Below are 23,283 nucleotides of genomic sequence, written 5' to 3' on the forward strand. Positions count from 1 at the left end.
CCTTGCATTTTTGAGAGGCGAGCCGTGAGCTGGGACAGACAAGGGGGGAGGGGGGACCTGTTGCGTCTCAATAAAAGGATAGTACCACCTGCCTTACTGCCACACACACACACACACACACACACACACACACTAGCTATAACATACTGACCACTGCACACCATATATATCACACAACGCTGCGAAACATAATATTATACAACTCAAGGCATACATAAGGCATCGTAAAAACACTCCAGAATCTCTCTCTCTCTCTCTCACTCACACACACACACACACACACACACACACACACACACACACACACACACACACACCTATTCTTGAATTTAAAATAAATCCCTTAGCCATAAAATAAGGCATTGTTTTCCAAATCCACAAAGCGTAACCACTCCACCTCCTTGCAAGTCACAAAAACACTGAAGGTCACTCAGCGTTTTGCCTACACTACAAAATTCCCTCCTCTTCTCTTCTTCTTCCTCCTCCTCCTTCTCCTCCTTCTCCTCTTCTCTTTTCTCTTCCTCCTCCTCCTCCTCTTCCTGACTTGCTTCTGCCTTCCCTATCAGCTTTAACTCCGCGTACTGGGTCAGTAGAGGAAACTTGCTGTGTTTGTAATGGCAGTGTTGTGGTAACGGCAGATGCAACGGTGGAAACTGATGAGAATGAGTCTCCTTGGTTACTAGTCAACTTTACACTCCAAATCTGACTACACCTGGTCGTAAGTTAGATTACAGATCTTTGTCAGATGAGAAGAAACGTGTTATAGTAATAGCCAGTGGTGATGAAAGAGCTGAGGTTACACTGTGGTGGTGGTGGTGATGGTGGTCAGTGAAAGGAAAATCTAGGGCAGCTGGGGATGTGATAATGATGTGGTAAAACGATAACGACGATAAGGGAGTAATGGTCGTGTACGAGATAAAGGTAGTGAAAGCAGTACAGTATGATAAAGAAGATAAGGAAACTTTACAGACGACGGGAGTGATAGTGTCAGGAAATAACAGACGCAATACTAATAGTTTGTGGCCACCCCAGTCACGATTAAAGTGTCTGGCTGTAGAAACAAATATAAACAAAAGAGTGAAAACCGGAGTAATAGGGTGATTTAACAAGTGGTGGCAGTATATGAGGTGAAGAGACACTGTGGTGGTGGTGGTGATGAGAAGAAGATGGAAATATGAGAGGCTGATCTGAAAAATAATGATGATGATGATGATGATGGTGGTGGTGGTGATTAAGGATACGTACGATGAACGTAAGAACACAGAAACTGGTCTTTAAAATTATGTTTGCGATGGTGGTGGTGGTAGTGATGATGGTGGTAATGGAGGTGGTGTGAAAACTGAAATGGAAGAAATAAAAACTTCAGTGACGATGTGTTGTTGATGATGATGATGAACATATGGTCCCTTGCCAAGCCACCTGGGTTACGAGTTCCCGTGCTGTCATCTACCCCTCTCCCCTTCACCTCCCCCCTTCCCTCGACGCACCCTCCTATGTCAAAACCATTCCTCCCCTTCCCTCCCCTGACCCCCCTCTCTCCCCTCCCCATCCCCTCCAATCACGCCCCTACTTCTCATTCTCCTCCCCTCCCAACCTCTCCTAACCCACCCCATCGCCTCCCATACACCCTCTCCCCTCTCTCTTAAACCCATCCTCCCCTCTCGTCTCACTCCCCCTCCCCTAACATTACCTCTCCCCAGCCTCCCTCCCCTCCACTACCCTCATACCTCCACATCATGCCAACGTGATCAATATTATCCCCTTGAATAATATGCATCATCACGATCACTAAATGTATACATGGCCTGTCATCATCATCATCATCATCATCATCATCATCATCGCTGTCACCATTATCACCATCAAAATCGTCATCTCTGTCAAAATCAGTCATCATCATCATCACCATAATCATCATCAATATTCTTTAAGAGCAATATCATCACCACCATCACCATCATCACTGAGGATCATTACGAACATCTTAACACACATCAATATCAAGATTAGCTCGCTCTTGCTACGACCCGGAATCACTCTCTCTCTCTCTCTCTCTCTCATCTACCTATCTTTTAGCCTACCTACCGTATCATATCTCCCATTCTATCTACAATATGGTTATCTGCTGCCACCATAAACTACATCGTCAATCTATTTTATCTATAAATCTACCCATCTCTGTATCTTCATGTCTATCAGGCTAGCTTTTCCTACATCTATCTATCTATCTGCCTATCGATCTATCTAATCATAATGAATGGCGCTTAATACCAAAGTTCATCAGGGGTTGCCGAGACAAGATTGCCTCGAAAATTTTCACCAATATTTTGTAAGCTCAATATTTAATCAATCAAAATTATCACATAAGATATATGCAAACATGTCACGCTGTCCTGATTCCATCCAATTAATGGTTAATAACATTTATATCTATCTATCTATCTACCAGACCTCCAACTCACAAGCACCTCCCTCATATATCCACGCCATCCCTCCATCTCATCCTTGGTCTGCCCCTCCTCCACCTCGCTCACATACAATCTTCTTTCATTCTCCATCCTCTCCACATGGCCAAGTATTTCGCTGACGTTACGTATTATAAAAACGTCTATTGTACGAGGGTTAAACAGCGAAATGTATGGAGGAACAGCACCCACTCCCGATTCAAGCCAATATATGAGTACGAATAACATTTTGCTGACCGCACACACACACACACACACACACACACACACACACACACACACGCACATTCTCTCTCTCTCTCTCTCTCTCTTGGACGGTGAAACAGTGAAACATATATAAGAATAACACTCCGTCCCAATTCCATCCAACAAATGGGGCAATAATAATATTTTCCTGACGATAAAACCTCCACTGCAAAACAAAATCCAGTGACAAGTGTTATAACAATACCCCGTCCACTGCCCTACATTTAAAGATGGAGTTGGTTCTGAATGGACCAGGTTGGGGTTGAGTTTGGTTATGGTAATGCTGGGTTATATAATATTACCCAGGCAATAAAAATAAATAATCAGATATATAAACTACCGCACAAAAGTTGAGACAAAGTGCTTAAGATAATGCTCCTGAAATTAGCACAGATTTAAATAATGGGGTTAGGTCTGTCTGCCTGGAGGAAAGCAGTGGGCGAGTTATTAGTTGGCATGGCGCTTTTACCTTAACTTGGCCCAGATTTACGTCCATTTGCAGCTTATTTCACGAAGCTTAATGGCAGAATAAGGGGAACAATATGGCTCTACATCCTTTCCATAGCACTTCGACCTAGCAGCCTAGTGTTGATCTGATGTTACAACTCAGTATTCAAAACTGTGATGGCAATTTCAGGAAAAACAGTGTAGTCTTTTACAGGTTGTTTATTTGTAGATAATAACTATGGTTTTCTTTATCAGCTGAAGTTAATGATATAAAAGCAAACAGCCCCAACCTCCCCCGCCCAACCAACCCCCCAGCTAAGACCGGCAGGAAAAAATGAGAAGCACCACGCACCACTTACAAATAAAAGCCTCCGTTGCACGCATGTTAAGTGACACAGCGTTTATGACAACACCCCGGAAGCTGGCATAGGTTTCAAGATGGCGTTGGTTAAAGTGAGCAGGTTAGGGTGAAGAGTGGTTTGATGTGAACCCAGTGCACTGCAGGTCAGTTTCCCATCCCTTGCAGGCCACCATCCTCCTACTGGGGGATAGGGGTGGGGGGTTGAACGTTTGTATAACCCAGCAATGGAACCATATTGATGCCACCACGTGAAGGTGTCCCATACCTGCGCCAATGTTTAAGGAAAAATGTTACATGGCTTGTTCTTTCACCTTCGCATCTTTTTTCTATAACACTTCTTCGTGACTAGCATCATATTCAAGTGTTAAACCCTGCTGTAACTACGAGGGGGGCGATGGCAATTTGAGTCCAAGTGAAGAGTGTGTGGACTGGATGATGAGTGAAATTTGGGGTTATGGGGGAGAACTTTTGAGTACGGTGAGTTTACGTAATGGAGGAGGGTGGGAGGGAGCAGAGGTAAGGAAGGAGAGAAGGAGGGAGGGAGATGAGGAAGAGGAATGGGAAAGTGAGAGAGGGGAGGGAGAGAACAGAGAGAGCGGGCAGTGGATCGATAGCGTGGCAGAACGGGAAAGGGGGACCGGGGAGGGAACAGCCGGAGGAGGGCATGGGAGGGAGGGAGAGGCGGGGAGGAGGAGGGGGAGGGAAGATTGGGGGGCGGAGGGAGATGGGTAAGGGGTGAAAGGTACTAGGGGGAGGAGGAAGAGGGTAGGGAAGAGCCAGCAGAGGGAGGGAGAGAGGGAGGAGGCCGAGAGGAGGGAAGAGGGAGCAGGGTATGGAAGAGCCAGTGGAGAGAGGGAGGGAAGGAGGGAGAACTCACCACCAACCCTCCTCTGCTCTCTGCTGGTTCAGTCAGCTGAGAGCCGTGGTCTCGTAACCTCGCGTTCCCTCACCACATTCACCACAGTGCTGCACCACACCGCTATGTCCAAACACAGGTCAGGAATCAACTTAACCATACATCTCAAACCTTCCTCATACACAATTCAAGTGGCTTTGTCATATTATCTCAGTTCTTTCCGGTAAAGCGAGGGGGATACATGGACTGGTAAGCCAATACGGAATAGATCTGCTTAAGCCTTAGCTGTCTGCTTCGGCACGGGTGAGCTCAGGATGAAGTATTACAGCTAGCCGAGGAGGGTGTTTGTTGCCGTGGAAAGCCGAATGTAATAAAGCACTGCAACATCACGTTGGCTCTGTGTGTGTGTGTGTGTGTGTGTGTGTGTGTGTGTGTGTGTGTGTGCGTGTGTGTGCGTGGCGCCGGTACTGAATTGTGTTGTTGCAGGTGGAGTGAGCGGTGATGGCGGCGTGGCGGCGGCGGCCGTGGCTGTGGTGGCTGTGGCTGTGGCTGTGGTGGAGTGTGGTGGTGGTGGCTGTGGTCCCTGAGGGTGAGGGTGGGGTGGGAGGAGGGCAGCGTGAGGGTGGGTGGGTAAGAAGTGGTCCAGCGTGTCCCTCTGGGTGTTCCTGCTCCTTACCCCGCCAGGTATACTGTAAAGCCCAATCCAGGGACGAGTACCCACCACACCCTGCTGCTGACACCACCACCCTACTGCTGGAGGATTACCAAGTGGTTCCTGCTCACCTGCTGGCCCGACTACAGAACCTGCAATACCTCAAGATCACCAGGAGTGAACTGAAGGATCTGGCAAGTTTACCACCTCTGCCGCACCTGCAGATACTGGACCTACAGCAAAACCACGTCGAGTCACTGGCAGGAGGTCACATAAGAGCTAGCTGGCCTGGCCTCACACACCTCTTGCTGGCCAACAACAACCTGACCACACTGAGTGACACTGATCTGGCCGGCTTAGACAACCTACAAGAACTGGACCTTAGCCACAACCCCCTTTTAAGTGTATCTGAAGGCTCCTTACAGGGTCTGGCCGATCTCACCAGCTTAAACCTCTCACAGTCAAAGCTGCCTCAGCTGCCCCATCGCTGGTTGACCGACACTCCTCACCTGCGCTACCTCAATGTCTGCAGCACAGCACTGCATCAACTGCCACGACTGGCAGGAGAGCATCTGAAAATTGTTGATGCTTCTCACAATGCCATCTCCCAGCTGCCTGACCATTTAGTGGCTAGTGCAAGCAACCTTGAGAAGCTATTATTACATCACAACCCACTACTCCATGTCGATCCCTCTGTTTTGGCAGGGGGATCCAGTCTGCTATACTTGGATCTCCATCACACTCGACTAGTAAACATGGATGAATTTGTGTTCCAGGGAGTGCCAAGACTGCAGGAGCTGCGGCTTGACCACAACCCTCACCTCCAGCGAGTGGAGCACGGTACATTCACGGGGCTTCACCATCTAAAACACCTCAGTCTCACCCATACACCAAGTCTTAAGGAAATCGAAGAAGTGGCATTCGCAGGCCTGCCAAACCTCCGTACTCTCGACTTAAGAGATTCTGGTCTCTCAGTGCTCCCTCGCTCCCTCACCATGCTAGTAAAGCATAATACATCAGTCTTTCTGGCAGGCACAGCACTACGCTGTGACTGCTATCATTCTTGGCTTCCTGATTTGCTCATCACAAGTGACATATCATTGTGGAATGGTGTGGACCCGGTGAAGTGCAGGGATGGGGAATGGCGAAGTGTGAGGCGCCTGGCTGTCGATATTGAGTCCCTGGGCTGTTTAGCTCCAGAGCCGGTCACTCCTCTTGACGGGTGGGTGACGGCCACAAAGGCCCAGGGTGCTTCGCTGGAGTGTAATGTGACTGCTAATCCACCCCACAAGGTCCTCTGGTTCTCTGCCAAGCACCAAGTCTTCCGTTACAACTACAGTGATGGCAGGGACAAGGATGAGTGGCTGAGTCACCAGATACAACAGGCAGAGGGCGCAGCCACATACGACCCCAGGTTCCAGGTGCTCGAGTCAGGCCACCTTCTGATTCAAGATGTGCTGCGAGAGAATGTGGGCTGGTACAAGTGTTTTGCCTATAACAGTGTCGGAAATACCTCCGTTATGGCCTTCCTCACCCTAAGCGACGCACCCTTCAGGGCACTGTACGTGGAGTCTCTTCTCTTTGGCTTCGCATGTGCTGCTCTCTTCCTCTTCATCACACTGTTGGTGCAACTGGTCAACTACCTCATGGACAGGTATGGTTATTAATCAAGTAGTAGTCTTGGGTTCCTTCTCCTTTGCATAAGATACAAGCTGTCATTCAAAGCTTTGCATAAATGGCAGGATGAAGCAGATGAACTGATCCTTTATGTTGAAATCTGGTTGAAATGGCCTAAAATACTGTTAACATTCCCCTCTCTCAATTATGATGATAAATAAATGATGTAAACTTAACAGCACAGCAGTGACATCAAATTAAAAGACCTATAAATATCAGAATGGTCAATGGTCTTAAAATACTGCATAAAGTAATGTAACAACATATTACAGCATATAACCTGACAACAGAATGTCACTACAGTAGTTGTGTGTGTTTATGTGTTGCAGGCTTGGGTGTGAATGCTGCTGTTGTAAGGGTAGGCTGTCACCCAAGGCACGACAGATACGAAGATTACTTGAGAGTGTTGAGGCATATAAGACACAGCAGCTTGACAGACTCAGGGAGAACTATAACAGTCAGGTAAGTCAGTCCATCACTACAATACCCACCGCAACTCACAAGTCACACCATACTATTGCCATGCCTACTGCAACTCACTGTCACAATATCATTACTCATATCATCATTCTTCACCACACTGTCACATTATCACACATTGTGCACATAAGTCATAAGTCATCACCAATTCTGTCACGAATAACTTCACCTCACAGTCACACTACATAAATCTTCACCATACAAACAATCACAAACTATTCCACCTCAGGGTCACACTACCTCCTATAAGCACCACAGCTCTCCTTCACCCCACTAACATTCTGTAAGCATTACAACTCTACATTTTCACCCCAACAACATTAACACTGAATGACTAATACAGGAACCACCACTTAAACAACAAGGACTATAATGTAGTTACAAAATATAACTTAACCCAGTTTGGGGGGTTCAGATATCCATTAAACTATAGCAAAAAATTAAAATAACCTTAAGTACAAATGGGTATAAAAGGAAGCAGACAGCAAAAGGCTAACTGGTCTTTTTGAGGCTGTCTATTATATAAGAGAATAGACTAATGCAATAATTCTGAGTCAAAGAAATGGATAGCAAAGCAGGAAGGTTTGATAAAATAAAACACACTGAATTTTGACTAACATGAGCAAATTCGCTCTTTCCTTCAGGTGGTGAGCATCAAGGAGAGTTGCTACCAGCAGATGGAGCGCATCAGGGAGAGCTACAGTTCACAGGGAAAGAACTTGAGGGACCTAAGGGACTACAGCACTCAGGGTCTTACTACCATCAGGGACCAGTATGTTGATCAGGTATGCACATCATCATCATCATCATAACCACCACCACTCTGCACATCATCAACCTGGACCTCCTCTTCCTCTTCTTCTCCTCCTCCTGATCATCACCATCATGCCTCCTCCTCATCTATCTATCTACCTACTTGCTATCTGCCTATCTATCCACAGCCAGATGCCTTAATCCAACAAAAGGATGGCCACAAACAAATTGCCTCCATGTCACCCAGTCTTTAGCCATCAGGCTACCCTCCCTTGAACACCTTAACACCACCCTCACCTCTCAGTTTTATCCCACTATCCACCTCACTCACTTAAGCTCTCCTTGTTAATCTTATTCTCCATCACGGCCTTACTAAAATCACCTAATTTCATGTGTCTTATGAAATGTTCAGATGGAGGAATTGCACGTAAATACCTGAAGAGGGTCCAAGTGGGGCAAGAACTGTTATGTTGTCCTGATTAACATTTCCCTATATGAATATAATTTCCCACACTTGACTGCCATCAACACATGCGCTCCTTATAATCACTGTTAGCACCATCATATTCTTGTGTAAACTACTTTTGTACCACTTTTTACTATAACTTGGCCTAAAATTACCATCTCGCCATCTTGAACGCTGAGTACGATGCAAATCATGAAAAAGTGCAGTGGAAGAATGTAGAGCCATAACATTCTTTTTTACCACTGAGGTATGTGAAATAAGCTGCAGGAATACAAATATCTAGGTCAAGACAAAAAGACCAATTATTTCACTGCCTCTTGTAACCATCCATCCATCATCCAATTCTTTTCTGCCCCACGAGGGGCATAGGAGCCTGGGGCTGGACTACTCCCTTCCACGAGTGAAAGTGAGGGTGACCAGCCTCACTTTCCCCTGAGTGGCATGATATGAGCAACAAGCTCAAACCACCTCTAAGATGTAAACCCTTGCAGGCCCTATCCGACTGGAGCTCCTTACCCCACTAGACCACCATGTACCCTTTTTATCTTAACTTGGCCCATATTTTTGTCCTTTTGCAGCTTATTTCACATACCTCAGTGGCCAGCAAAGACTGCATTCTCTCAATAGCACTTTTTTTTTAATCAGAATCATATTATAGTGTTAATTTCACTCAGCATTCAAGATGGGAGGATGACAATTTTTGGCAGAGTCAGGGTAAAAAAAAATAAAAAAGGTGTGACACTGAACACTAGTGCTTGCCACTTGCAGACTCATAACTTGTCTCACCCAGAACCACTCTTACTGCTCAACCACAAGTGTCTTCTCCAGTCACTGATACCATCCCCTGGTTTCAGCTCAACTGCTCTAGGGATCTGAGATATCTAAATGAAGATACACAGTAGTTTTTTTTTTTTTTCTAATCTATCATGTACCTATTCTGTATTACCTATCATCACCATACAAATTAAATTTAAAAGAAAGCTGAAATACTTTATCGTAAAAACAAAGCCGGATTGCTTTATTGTAAAGCAAAGATTAAAAAAAAGAATGCAGCTACTTCAGCAAAACTACCATGCTTCATTATTGAAAGTATCAGTCAGTTATTTAACTTCCTCCAAGACTGATCAGTCCTTGATACTGTACTATTCTAGTTGATGCTATTAATCCACCTGCTAATACAGTTCTTGGTTCATATATACTTCAGTGTTCTTGTCACCTGATGAAATATTTGCAAGATTCCTAGTTACTGAAACTACCATAAGCTATAATCTGAATTTCAAAAAGCAGTGTCATACCTTCATGAATAATGAACACATGACAAAGTCTCATCAGACACCAAATTTAAACAATGATGCTTTATTTTTACGTGGGGCAGGTAAACAAGGTGCGTGACTACTCTGTATCCCAGATGAACCGAGTGCGTGAGAATTACGTGTTCCAGCGTCATCGTATCCGCAAGTTCAGTGCACACCAGTTGTTGCGGCTGCGTGAAACCTACAAGTATCAGCAGAAAACCCTCAACAAGATCCTGGAGAATCTGCCGGACCTCTATCTGCAGAACTGTCGCACGGGTGGCTGCCAGCGCACCGACTCCCTCGTGTTTGATGATGCCCTACATGGCATTGATGCTTATTACAAGGTGGATTTCCTAGACACCCAGAGTCACCACAGCTCAGACTACTACACCCCCGCCAGCACCCTCACACGATCCTTTCGGTCCTCCCGAGGACAGGAGCCTGTCAGACAGCCCTCCTGCACTTCCTCCAATGCCTCCAGTGACTTCATGGAGGCACAGCTCTGGCTGAGACGAGAATCTGGCACGGCAGGAAGCAGCAGCCCCTCCCGAACCTTGCCATCACATGGACGTGGCCAGCACAGCCGCAGCCTGAGCGTGGGTGGCCCGGCAGCATTTGTGACTGACCCAGTGAGGGTGCACAAACGCAGCCTGAGTGCCTGCCACCCTTCACACCGGGTGGCACCAGCACCTGAATCCAGGGGTGTGCCAGCCAGGATCACTCTGCGGGAGGAGGTGGCTGATGGAGGCACTCTAACACCACCTTCAGCACCCAGTTCAGTCCCCACCACCCCCACCCACTTCTCCCGAAGAAGGCTCTTGCTGGAAGCAGGAGGGGGAGTGGCTGGGGCACTCTCCCCTACTAACAACAGAGGTGGTGTGGGTGGGACACTCACACCTACTAGCAGTCCACCCCAACAAGGTGGTGTCTGTGGAGTTCTACCATCAACTAGCAACACAGGTGGTGTGGCTGGATCTGTCTCGCCTACTAGCACCACACTCCAGCAAGGTGGTGTGGGTGGAGTTCTCTCTCCTACTAGCAACACACTCCAACAGTGTGTCACTCCTACCAAGAAGCAAGATTCCCCAGAGCAGGAAAGTGACGAGAGGGAAAGTGACATATTGAAAGGCAGTGAAAGTGTCAGTGAAAATCCTAGAGCAGCCAGTGATAGTGAAAGTTATGGTCTACAAGATGATTCTCCTCTGACCACTGTGGCTGATGAGTCTGCCAGTAATTCTTCAGCTTTTGAGACATCACTGTAGTCAACCAATGTCTTCACTTTTGCCAGAGCAGAAAGTCAAACAGGTATGCTGTAAGATTGCCTTTTTTTTTTCTTCTCCAGTTTGGAAGTACGGTAGTGAGAATAATTGCATCAATTAGGCTCATAATATATCTGTGGTAACCAATAATTAGCTTCCTAAGGTATAAATTGTCCAAACAATAACCCAACAAGAAACTGATATATTATACTGTATTAACCCACTCAGTCTAGAAATATCTCCATCAGTTTACCTTGCCATCATACAATATTATTCAGCTTAGTATAGACTTATGAACTTGAGGGGTTAGATACAGCATTATAAGTCCCTCTGATTCAAGAGGCCTTTCCAGAGCTAAATAAAATTGTTATAGTAGCCATGAGATTAAAATAATGAGCTTCTTCAGGTGGATTCAGTGGGCTAAGGCATAATCTATTAGTTACGGAATGACATAGAGTGAGACCAATTGTGCCAACGTTTGTCTGTAATTAGATCATTGCACAGGACTAAGTCTGGTGAGTCTGGGAGGGTATAAGCACGTGTCTTTGGCTGGGCAGTGACCTCCATTGCAGTCGTCTAATTGCTATTCCAACGTGTCATTAGGCTTGTATTCTAAGTGGCTTTGGAGATTTCCTAACACCTTTTCTTTGGCAGTTTATTCTGCATATTACAACTTGATATCCTCTTGTGTGTTATGGATGAAAACTAGAGACACATCTTCATGTGGTGGCACCTATATAACCAGGCAGCCTCACTACCTGGTTATACTGTACAAACATTCAACTCCCTTCCTACCCCTCGCAAGGACAATGGTGATCTGTAGGAGGTCACCTTGTATCTGCACTCCAGTGGGCTCCAATTTCAGATGAACCTGGGACCACATAAGAGCAATGGGTGCAAACTATATCAAAACAAAAGCAAGATGATAAAATATAAAAGAAAAGTTGCTAAGGGGGATGGGAAGCATTTAATACTGACGCTAGATTATGCAAATAACCCACGAGAGGATATCACGGAACGTGGATAATAAACAGCTAAGGAGGAGAAACTGACGCTATATTAATACTAAAGCAATACAAACAACAATCAAGAGAACATCATATTGTGATGCGCATAATAAACTGCTAATGAAGAGGTGCTAAGAATCCTATGCCACCTGAAATATGATCCACAGCCTCATCATCCTAAATATCATCCTTCATATATTTTCAGGTTAGTGCCATAAGCAGGGGAACCAATATTCATCACATATTTTTTAGGGTTGTTATTTGCATAGTTAAAAAATATAAGTTCCAGTAGAATCAAAGTTTTATTCACCCTATTAATTACAATATGATGATGATATATATAAAAGACCAGTGAAATGGGTGGGACTGAACACAGCTCTATGGTGAGTCTGAAATTCCTTTAAACTATACTTTGTCTAAAACGGTTGTGTCTGAAATTCCTTTAAACTATACTTTGTCTAAAACCGTTGTCCAATATCTCGAAAATGAAGGCCGTGCTATGGCAAAATTTAAAAATACAATGCTAGTCACAAGGAAGTGCTACTGAAAAGATGCTGAGTCATGGTACTGTCTTATTCTGCCATTAAGCTATTAAAAAAATAAGCTGCAAGATGACAAAAATCTCCATCAATTTAAGTGAAACAACATTAGCCTAATGTTTTCATTACAAGGGTCTCTCAAAAAATGAATATGCAATGATGGCAAGACTAAAATATTAAAACCATGACTGTATTGCACCAAGGGGGCTGAAACCCAAAGGAAATTGGGGACAAACATTTTACTAAAATTTATAATACACAAAAATGGCATGACACCAGGTACACAAGTACTTAAAACAAATAATATTAAAAATCATCATTATCATCCAGAACTTCTTTCCCATCCTAGGGCAGGGCGAGGAGTAGCAACGTTCAGACAGCCAAAGTCTGCCCAGTTCAATGGGCCATACTTCCACTCACTCATCATTCAGGCCCTCGAAACCCTGGCTCCATCAGATAGGTCAAAAAAAGACAATTTCACCATGTTCTGTAGCTTCACATATACCCATCTGACAGAGCCAATCCGAACGCTGACACATTAAAATGGGATGCCAAATCCCTAGTTATGCACTTCTTCGCCCAAAATTCATCCAGCCAGCTTGAACTCGGCAGTCCCTTAGCCTTACCAATTTCCGTACCTCTCTTCCTCACACACTCATCCACAATATCCCTCCATCTTATTCCTAGCCTACCTCGCCTCCTCCCTCCTTCAACTTCGCTCAGATATACCTTTTTCACCACTCTATTGTCATCCGTTCTCTCCATATGACCATTCCATCTCAGTGCACTCTCTTTGATTCTGGTATCCACAGACTTCCTCACTCCGCATTTCACACGAATCACATTATTCCGTATCCTATCCACTCTCTGTACTCCACATACATTCCTCAGCAGTCCCATCTCCACTGTTCTTACTCTTGACTTTTCATGTTCATGCCCCACCATAGTAATAATAATGATAATAATCCATCCATCATCCAATCCTACTTTGCCCCATGGGAAGCACTGGGGCCTGGGGCTAGGCAAGCTGTTCCTGACATTTAAGATGAGTGACCAGCCTCACTCATCCATGAGTGGCATTGTGTGAGCAAAAAACCCCAACCATCCCTTGGATATAAACCTGCACCGCCTCAATCCGATTGGAGCGCCTTAACGAGCTACTAACTAAACCACCAGGTGCCATAATTTGTCCAACTCTGGGCACAGGCTTCACAGCCTGCTCCCAAGGCCCAGTAGTCCTCCTACATGCCATACATCTCCACATGTCACCACTTCAGTGCTAACATCCAACATCCATATCAAATACATGCTATGGCTGTCTCGTACAGGACTGGTGTACTGGAATTACCGGGGGTATTTTTACAAGTCGGTGAGTCTTCTGGTAGATCAGTAAAGTCTGATTTTATGAAATTCAAATCTTTAAACTGTTCCCTGCCCCAGAGGGGATTTGAACCTGGGTCCGATAGGACTGCAGACCACGTCTCTACCAACTGAGCCACCACCTCCCCCAAAGGGGGAGGTTTATTGCTCATGTAATGCCACTCAGGGATAAGTTGAGGCTGGTCACTCATCTTAAATGTCAGGACCAACTTGCCTAGCTATGGGCTCCTACACTTCCCATGGGGCAACATAGGACTGGATGATATGTATATATATATATATATATATATATATATATATATATATATATATATATATATATATATATAAGCACACACCACCTAAGCATCTGGCATACAGTACTGTAAATTGTAAATAACAACTGTATAGTTATTAGAAAATGCAGAACTGTGCATAATCACAGCTATGGCTATCACTCTCCCAATTACTCAAATTTAAATTGGCTTAAATTACCTATTTTTATTGCAGCCCACCATTATATGGGTAAAGGGGTCAGGATGATGATGTTTTAAAAATTTGCAGCATGTTACTGCACAAAAACACACACACACAAGTCCTGCTGTGGGACTATCACGTGCTACAGAAGTGGTCTTAGTGAACTGATTGTCCTCCACTGCAAATATTTACTACTGTATTTCTTTTCATTTCTATGACAAAGACCATGCTATAGTGAGTTCTGAAGACTTATCACCAGTTCCTAAAGTAAATTAAAATGAGCAAGTACTATATACTGTAGTGAATGGATGGTGGCTGTCCCATCTACCACTCTTGCCCTCTGATACTGCCTTTCGTGATACCGTATGCAAAAAATGTCTGGAAAGATAACGTAGCTCTTTCTCCCATCCCCACAGCTACTGGACCAAAATTCAATACTGTATATTAGCACAGCATATGCCACAGTAAGATGCTGACACAACATGAACACTGTACGAAACCTATGAGACAACCCCACCAGGGAGCTTGCTCACCTGCAGTCAATGGATCTGCTTGATCAGATGGATCAGGGTTGAGCAAGAACAACTTCACCAACAACATCCCATCCCAATATTTACAATGGATGGGGAAAAAGAAAGCACAGACCCTTGATTTCCTTGGGGGCACAAACCATAAAACAAACCCTAAGTACAAGGTTATGTCCAGTGCCAAAATATGTAAGAAAGTGCCTGCAACATTAGTGCTGAGTGGTAACACTACCACATTCTTAATTGTCTGTAGACAGATGCCTTAATCCCAGAAGAGGTAGCCACAAACAAATCACCTCCACGTCACCCTGTCCTCCACCATCAGGCTGCCCTCCCTTCAACTTAAACCTCGCTTTTATAAACCTCTCCACTTCCTTCAACTCATCCTCAGTCTCCCCATGCATTTCATTCACATACACTCTCCTGGTCAATCTCATTCTCCCTACAAGACCAAACCATCCCAGGGTGCTTCCAACCCTTTCCTGCACATCCATATCAACACCACAATGCTCCTTAATATCCTTCTGCTAAAACAAAGGGGGCTGGGGTCCAGGATGCCAGTTCTGCCCCTTTCAATCACCTTTTACTAAAGGCAAGAAAAACATAGCTAATGTTCCCAAATTCCTGGGGATATAACTGAATAATTATTAATAATTAATTATTCAACTCCCTAAAATTACAGTATCACTTACAAATCCCCGGTAACTGAAAAATTTATATATATATAAAATGAAAAAAAAGCCATTCCCAGCAAACTAACAGAGATACACCTATACCCAAGTGTGAAGTAGTGGGTGGGGGCAGGTCAATTCTCCTGCAACAGAAATCCACGTTCTTACGAATCATTTTTTCTTTCAGACCCATAAAACACAAATTGAAATTGTATAGAAGCTTTTTCTCTATGTCAGGTGTATGAAAAACAGTGCTACAATAGATATACATCCTGATAAAAACTTAGGTCAATTCTATCTATGCATATATCCTTCCCTCTATAGCCAGACACCTTAATCCTGGAGCGGGTGGTCACAAACAAATTATCTCCATCACCTGACTGCCATCTCTTCAACTGACACCTCCCCATGTACCTCCACACACCTATCCCTCCACCTCATCCTCAGTCTCCTTTCCCCCACCACCTAAGTAAACACACTCTCCTAGTCAATCTCTCATTCTCCATTCTCTCCACTTGACCAAACCATTTCAGGGTACTTCTCTTAACACTCTCCTGCATACCCACAACAACAACACATATATGTCATCTGATTAAAAGTGTGATGTTTACAATATGCTTATGATTCTATATTTGCACCATCAAAGGCAGCCCAGTTACTAGACTACAATATACACAAGCTGTGAAGTGTGTCAGAATACCAGGAAATTTACAATATCCCTCCACTGACAGGGAGGTGGTGGTCAAGTGGTTAGGGAAGTGATTTACTGTCTGCATGAATGAATTAAATTTCAAACTGGGACAAGGAACCATCTGAATATCTGAATCTTGCAAAACTGTGTTTTCAACAAGACTCATTAACATGTTAATTAAAAAAGAAAGAAAAAATGCCCACCAGTACCAAAATACCAATCCTGAATGAGAACCCTAGCATTAATTGAGCACAGATGGTGGGTATCAGTACAATACCCAAGTGGTGACATGAAGCTGTGTGGCAAGGAGGAGGACGGTTAGGCCTCTAGGAATGGACTATCAAGTTAACTAGCACGTCTACAGTAGTGTATCTGTATTATAAATGATATGACTATCTCTGCATCTTAACCCCATTTTCCCTCCTGTCTTCCTCACCCCATCCCTCCTCTTACCTCCCTTCCCTATCCCTCCTCTTACCTCATCCCTCCTCTTACCTCATCCCTCCTCTTACCTCCCTCACCTCATCCCTCCTCTTACCTCCCTCACCTCATCCCTCCTCTTACCTCCCTCACCTCATCCCTCCTCTTAACTCCCTAACCCCATCCCTCCTCTTACATCACTGAACCCATCCCTCCTCTTACCCCCCTCATCTTATCCCTTCCCCTACCTCTCTCACCCCATCCCTCCTCCTACCTCCCCCACTCCACCTGTCCTTCTACCTCTCTCCTTCTATGTCTCCCTCTACCTGCTGCATCTCCAGTTCCCCCTCTGCCTCACTCATCTTATCCCTCCTCATGCTTCCTTCCCTCACAGTCTCCCTTATCCCTCACCGACTAAACTCTACGACAATTGGATGCACCAAAACTTGTGATGTCACTCCCCTATGCTCCATCCACTATCGTAACCAACCAAGTCAGTTAAGTCATAAAAAACAAGAATCTGTTCTAAAGTCTGTTCACCTCCTCTACTGCTTGGTCACTGCTGAATTCACAGTCACATGAAGTGGACAAGGGTGCACATAACAATCCACAGAAGAATGGTAATATGCACCTCACTCCACTGCATCACATCCAAGTGTCCATGAACCCAGCAATGGTACAGACGCAGGCGAGGGATACGGACTTCTGTATTTGAATGCACCTCTAGTATCTCCCTTGGTTCCCCCATTATGAGCCAATGGGAGACTACAACTCCCCAAACACCACCCACTATACACTAGGCTATTAAAAACTGAGGTACTGCTGCAGGCAATCCTCATTATTAATAGCCTTTTTTATTGCCATTTTTCCCTTTATGTTCCGTGTATATCAGAGAAAAATGGTCTACTAAGTTCCATTTTACCTTCCATGACAACTTGCAGGCTTTCCCATAAAGTTACAGTAGAAGTTATTTTATACAGCTGGTATTTTGGAAATCACTGCTTAATTACAAGGGCAAAACTGTAAAGAAAGTCTAAAAATACGAAAACTAGTACTCAAAAAAGTTCCCAGTGAAAAAGTGCACATATCTCTTCACTAATCATTCCATTCTTTTATGCCTTTCACACCTCTCACCCCAAACTCACACATCTTCTCACCTCCCTACTCGTACTCATTCTCTATTACTTCTCACCCAACACTAGTACGAAAATCATGTAGTTGACACAAGGTTTTATACTTTGGCATGAAATACATCACTAGTACAAGGAAGTGCTTCAACATGACAGACACACAACATGAATGTTTAATGAGAACAAATAATGATGAAGAGGCAAGGCAAAAAATGTGAATTCACGTACAATGCAGCCTTATATAATAGCACAACACACTGTGCGTTCACTATACAAGGTATGTCAAAAGTCTGGAAACATAGGGGAAACGGCATAACAATATTCATCCTTAATGCAATATCCATCCTGTAGAGTATGTATATGTCAATGTATGAATGTAATGTGTGCCAAACTGTATGTGTATGGGATTTGTTGTTCACGTAATGCCACTCAGGGATGAGTGAGGCTGGTCACTCTTATCTTAAATGTCAGGATCAACTTGCCCAGTCCCAGGCTCCTACGCTCCTCATGGGGCAACTCCCCCAGCCTCACCGACTTCCAAACCTCTCTTCCTCACACACTCATCCACCATATCCCTCCACCTTCTCCTTGGCCTACCTCACCTCCTCCCTCCTTCAAATTTGCTCAGATATACCTTTTTCAACACTCTATTGTTATCCATTCTCTCCACATGACCATTCTATCTCAGTACACTCTCTTTGATTCTGGTGTCAACAGACTTCCTCACTCCATATCTTTCACGAATCACATTATTTTGTATCCTATCCACCCTCAGTACTCCACATACATTCCTCAGCAGTCCAATCTCCACTGCTCTTACTCCTGACTTTTCATTTTCATGCCACACCATAGTCTAGCATCCATATGTTAAAGTTGGCACTAACACTCCTTCATGTAAGCCTTGCGCAGCTGCAACACTCAAGCCTCTGTTTCTTATCAAGGTCTTCGTTGCACCAGCTATGTATCCATTCATCCATCCATCATCCAATCCTATATTTCCCCATGACGAACATAGGAGCCCGCGGCTAGGCAAGTTGGTAATGACATAATGTGTATATGTGTGTGTGTGAGTATATATGGAGAAGGATGTCGATGTACATTTTCTTTGACTTAATCACCGAAAACCAACAAACTGAGAAAACATTACAGTACTGTACTGTATATGACTCCCTATGTTTCCACACTTTTATTCTGTATTGCAAACTCTAGTAACCATGCACCTACCTTCTCTGCTGATCTGTTCCACACCATAACACTGTGGCCGCTGTTGAGGAGGTTCTTCACAATGCCGGACCCAATGATGCCCAATCCAAGGAACCCAAATTTGAGACCTGATGGCTCAATTTTCTTGTCTTTTAAGGTCTGAGTTACACTACCTACATCCAGGGGTGGCGTGTCCTGTTGGGGGGATAAAAATAACACTGACTTTGGCTGGCATGTGTATGTGAAGAACATATACAACAAAAACTACAAAATATCTATCTATCTACCTATCTATCATCCAATCTTTTCCTTTACCCCATCTTCCCCATCAGGAGTGTATAGGCCCAAGTCTAGGCTATCCTCTCCCAATATTGAAGGCAGAATAATGGTAAAATTTAATGCATGTGGCCAGACTGAGGATTCAGTGTTAAACTATGTTAAAATAATTAACTTCAGATTTATGGCCTGTATTTATAATTTCTGCTACCAAGACAATTTAATGTGGTTTGAAATGAGACCATCCATAAATAAAAAGGTTAAGCGCCCTGGTTACTATATAGAAAGCTCAAAATACAAAGAAAACTGCCACTTTACCACAAATGGGTCAAAGGCTGTTATCTCCTGGTTATGTTCTTGCATCTATTGACTGGTGGTCAAGACAACAGCAAATCAAAATGATGCCCACTTAAACACTTTACCAACTAAATTACTTAAATGACTATATTTAAAGAAACTCTCTCTCTCTCTCTGTCTCTCCAATGAACATGATGAACTGCTCCAATGCATGGCATACTCAAATGTTTGTGCTCACAGTATGATATAAAAATAAACTCAGGAAACACACTGTCTAATTTATGCATGCTCTGGGAATACACTGTATACTTCACATACAGTAGGATATATAAAAATCAATAAATAAATAAGCAAAATATCAATGGTTTCACTTACTCCTTATCTCTGATGTCTTCTATTTCATTCTGACTAGTTTCAATCAGCTCGGGAAAAACCCCCCTCTGCTAATTTAAAGTACCTAGTGCTGTACTGATATATGAAAATACCAAAGAACAGATAACTGATGTGTTTTTCTCCAAATGTATATGAGCATTCAAAGGCCTCAATAATGTTAGAGAATTAAATACTGCAAAGTATTTGCACTGCAAAAATCTGCAATGTCTATTCTGTTGCTGCTTAACCTCTAACCATCTGGTGTCAGTTGGAGCTGTCAAGAAATTGGTGGCCCAGCAACACCGGGTGTTGGTAGGAACCGCACCTGTTTTTCACGCCACAGTCTGAAGTGGCTGCCCCTTTGTCTCATCACCAAAAGCTAAGGAGGGATTCCCACCAGCCGAGCCAACCATACCCCAGTCATTTCTGTGACTCTGCGGGGTGTAAGACGACATTTTCTTAACCCTTCTCATCCAATTCCGTTCCCACCTCACATGGACTTTTGCCTCATCCACCCCTGCCAAGCCTCTTTCCAACGATACCAGGAAAGGACTCAGTGACAGTGCCGTAGGGCATGCCTTGGACACTGCTGTCTAGTTAATCTAGCAATGGAGAAGTAATTACGTTGAGAGCAAAGCCATAGTCGGGGCCGCTGCCAATGGCAGACGCACAAACACATCCTGTTCTCCAGGCAAAAATTAGCCCTCTTCCTCATGTCTATACTCCTCGATGCAATGACCTACAGGCCTGGGGATACTTTCATTCGCAAGAAGAGGAGTTGGCGAGTAATAATGGTCTTTAATTTTATTTCCCTAACTGCTATAGTTTTTGAGGTGTTAAGGTTTGAAAACAGGCTACTTTGGGGGAAATTCCTGTAGTGAGTAAACAACAACGCTATAAATAGCTCGGCATGGAGGGGTTAAAGTCATGCATATCATTTACATTACCGCAAAATTTGGAATATGAACTTTATTTTTCAGTAAGTTATGAAAATTAAGAATTTATGGCCTTTTTTTTTTTTTTTTGTTTTTTTTTTTAATAATAAGCCAGGTCCCTCCTTTTTTGGATAAGGGCTAAGGCGTTGCCCCTGGGTAGAGGACTCTGGTTTGGAGTGTGTAGCATTTTATGACCGGATGCCCTTCCCGATGTCTACCAATGACTCTTGGGTGGATTCGATCCTCCGACCCTTTGGTCAGAGCGGAGCGCTTTAACCAACTGAGCCACGACTGCAGTTGTAAACATAAATATTAATCTACTTCCTTATAATAAATAATGAGACAGTGAGCAAAGACTTTTGAACCCAGTCCAGTACTGTGATCTTCGAAGCCAAACACATGCTAGAGTACTGTATGAGCTTCACAATTGTCTGACTGAAAACTGGAGCAGTATTTCTGACCACAGGTGTACATCATGCATACAGAAATGCTAATCTGAATGATCCAGTTTTACTGTACTGGCCAAATGATTAAAAGGTACTTACATATCTTTACTGGAAAATTAACAAAACCACAGATCAACTCACAGGTCTCTCGATGTGTACTGGTCTGTTCAATAGTGCAGAGACCCGAGCCTTGGCATTGTGACTGGAAGGGGAGTCAAGTGCAGCATCTTTCAGTCTTAGCAGATCTGATGTTTTGATTCTCTTGGTACTGCTGCCGCCGCTACTCGCATCACTGTTTGGTCGACGTTTCGGGGTGGTCTGTACAACGAAGAGGAACTACGATGTAACTAATTTCTATGACATCATTAGCCAGTAAGAGCAGAAGCTGCTGCATTATAAGTCATAGCTGCAGCATCCTTCAGCCTTGGCAGCTCTGACACCGTGACTCACTTGGTACTACAGCTGCCGCTACTCGCACCACTGCTTAGTTAACACTAGGAAGCAACCTTGACAATAATTATAAAGATGTAGAACTCATATAAAGCTATAAGACAGTAAGAGCGGTAGTAATAGTAAATAGTAATCCCAGGCTCATCTGCATATGAGTTCAGTGGACTGCATCCTGAAGTTACCATTATCCTGCAATCCATCCTCCTCCTATCTGGAGCTAGAGAGGAAGTTAAGGGACATCTGTATGCTCAAGCAGAGGAGCCATCCAGCTATATCAATGCCATAACAAGAAGGTGTCCCAATCCAGTACCACAATGAAAGTTAAAGTACAGTATATTTTCTTCTAAGTTACTGGGCAGACCTCAATAAATACAGCCTTTTATGAAATTCATTATCCTTTATTACCCTTTCACTAAGATAATGTAATATTCATTTGAACTCTGGCTCTAACCAGACATTTTAATTCACGTTATAAAGCATGTCCAGTAGTGAAGGGGTTAATGAAGGCTAAATCTAGCTCCTCCAGTTTGAAAACTTTAAACAGTACCGTATAGCTACTAAGGTGAATCCCCTTTGGAAATGGCAAGAGTAAAATACTGATTCAATGAGCTAAATCCTCAGTTGTTGTTGCTGATAACTCCTGGTCTGTCTGGCTGAGCACACCCATCAACCCCTGGCAAGCACCAGAAGAGGCTGGATGACTCCGTCGCTGATGCCTGTCCAGGATGCAACACAGCACCCCATACTATAAGGCACATTATGGAACACTGCATTGCACACAATCACCTACACCAACAACACAACATACACTCTTTGAGAGTTCTGTGGGAAAGCCCGGTCTCGGCCGTGGCCTTCCTAAGGGACTCGGGGCTGTTCGGCCAGACTGCCTAGGGAACAACTACTACTACTACTACCCCTGGCAAGCAACTGCCCCTGTAGGATTGTCCAATACGATGAACTGATGTTCTCTTGCAGCTGACAGCACCTAGCCACAGAGAGGTGTGGGGATTAGCATGGAGATTTGGTTCCTGGATGGATGCCACATTTGCACTCTCCATCAAGTTAACCAGGGCACCATAGCAGGCTCAACTTCACCCCATTATTTGGTTATATGGTTACCACCCAGCACTATAAATGGTTTCCTAGGTTACAGGAAACTATTAGGCTTGTCATTCAGAATAGAGTCACCTGAAGCGGAAAGAAAAGTAATAAAAGTGACAGTAAGAAAAGGCAGAAGTAGAAAGGGAGGAGGGAAGACACACAGGGGGAAAGACAAGGAGGAAGGAAAAAGTAGGCAGGACTACAGTATATCAAGTTAATAGATCATGGTCACCACTACCTACCACCAAAATCCTCAGTAAATTACAGAATACTGCCAATTGCTCCCAGTAAAACTGATTTGCCTGTTTCCCAGAAAATACAGAACCAACTGTATATGAAGTATTATTACACTTTAGAAGACACCCATATGAAGCAAAAACCAAAAAAGGATGAGATCAAAGGCTACTTTCTGTCTCCCTCTGTCT

The 23,283-nt window shown here is 44.0% G+C and overlaps 2 protein-coding genes across 3 annotated transcripts in view; one reads left to right on the plus strand and one right to left on the minus strand.

Annotated features, from left to right (window-relative positions):
- Window positions 1-12,250, plus strand: part of LOC145418107 (uncharacterized) — a 38,613-nt gene extending 26,363 nt beyond the window's left edge. The window contains exons 1-5 of one of the 2 annotated variants that reach the window (XM_080286640.1): window positions 4,444-4,514; window positions 4,862-6,681; window positions 7,034-7,166; window positions 7,829-7,969; window positions 9,779-12,250. In XM_080286640.1, the coding sequence (XP_080142766.1) occupies window positions 4,877-6,681; window positions 7,034-7,166; window positions 7,829-7,969; window positions 9,779-10,960 (3,261 nt within the window). In that variant the 5' untranslated portion in view covers window positions 4,444-4,514; window positions 4,862-4,876 and the 3' untranslated portion in view covers window positions 10,961-12,250. Of the gene's footprint in view, window positions 1-4,443; window positions 4,515-4,861; window positions 6,682-7,033; window positions 7,167-7,828; window positions 7,970-9,778 lie in introns of those variants that run through there. The other variant, XM_080286639.1, reaches the window with a different exon arrangement.
- Ndf (Nucleosome-destabilizing factor) overlaps window positions 1-23,283 on the minus strand; it is a 69,688-nt gene that overhangs the window by 35,036 nt on the left and 11,369 nt on the right. The window contains exons 6-7 of the mRNA XM_080286536.1: window positions 21,449-21,625; window positions 19,003-19,176 (exon numbers count right to left, since the gene is read on the minus strand). Of these exons, the coding sequence (XP_080142662.1) occupies window positions 19,003-19,176; window positions 21,449-21,625 (351 nt within the window). The remainder of the gene's footprint in view (window positions 1-19,002; window positions 19,177-21,448; window positions 21,626-23,283) is intronic.

This window comes from Coenobita brevimanus, chromosome 112 (assembly GCF_032717465.1).
Source record: "Coenobita brevimanus isolate Jiangsu-jjx chromosome 112, ASM3271746v2, whole genome shotgun sequence".
In the NCBI taxonomy this organism is placed as follows: domain Eukaryota; kingdom Metazoa; phylum Arthropoda; class Malacostraca; order Decapoda; family Coenobitidae; genus Coenobita; species Coenobita brevimanus.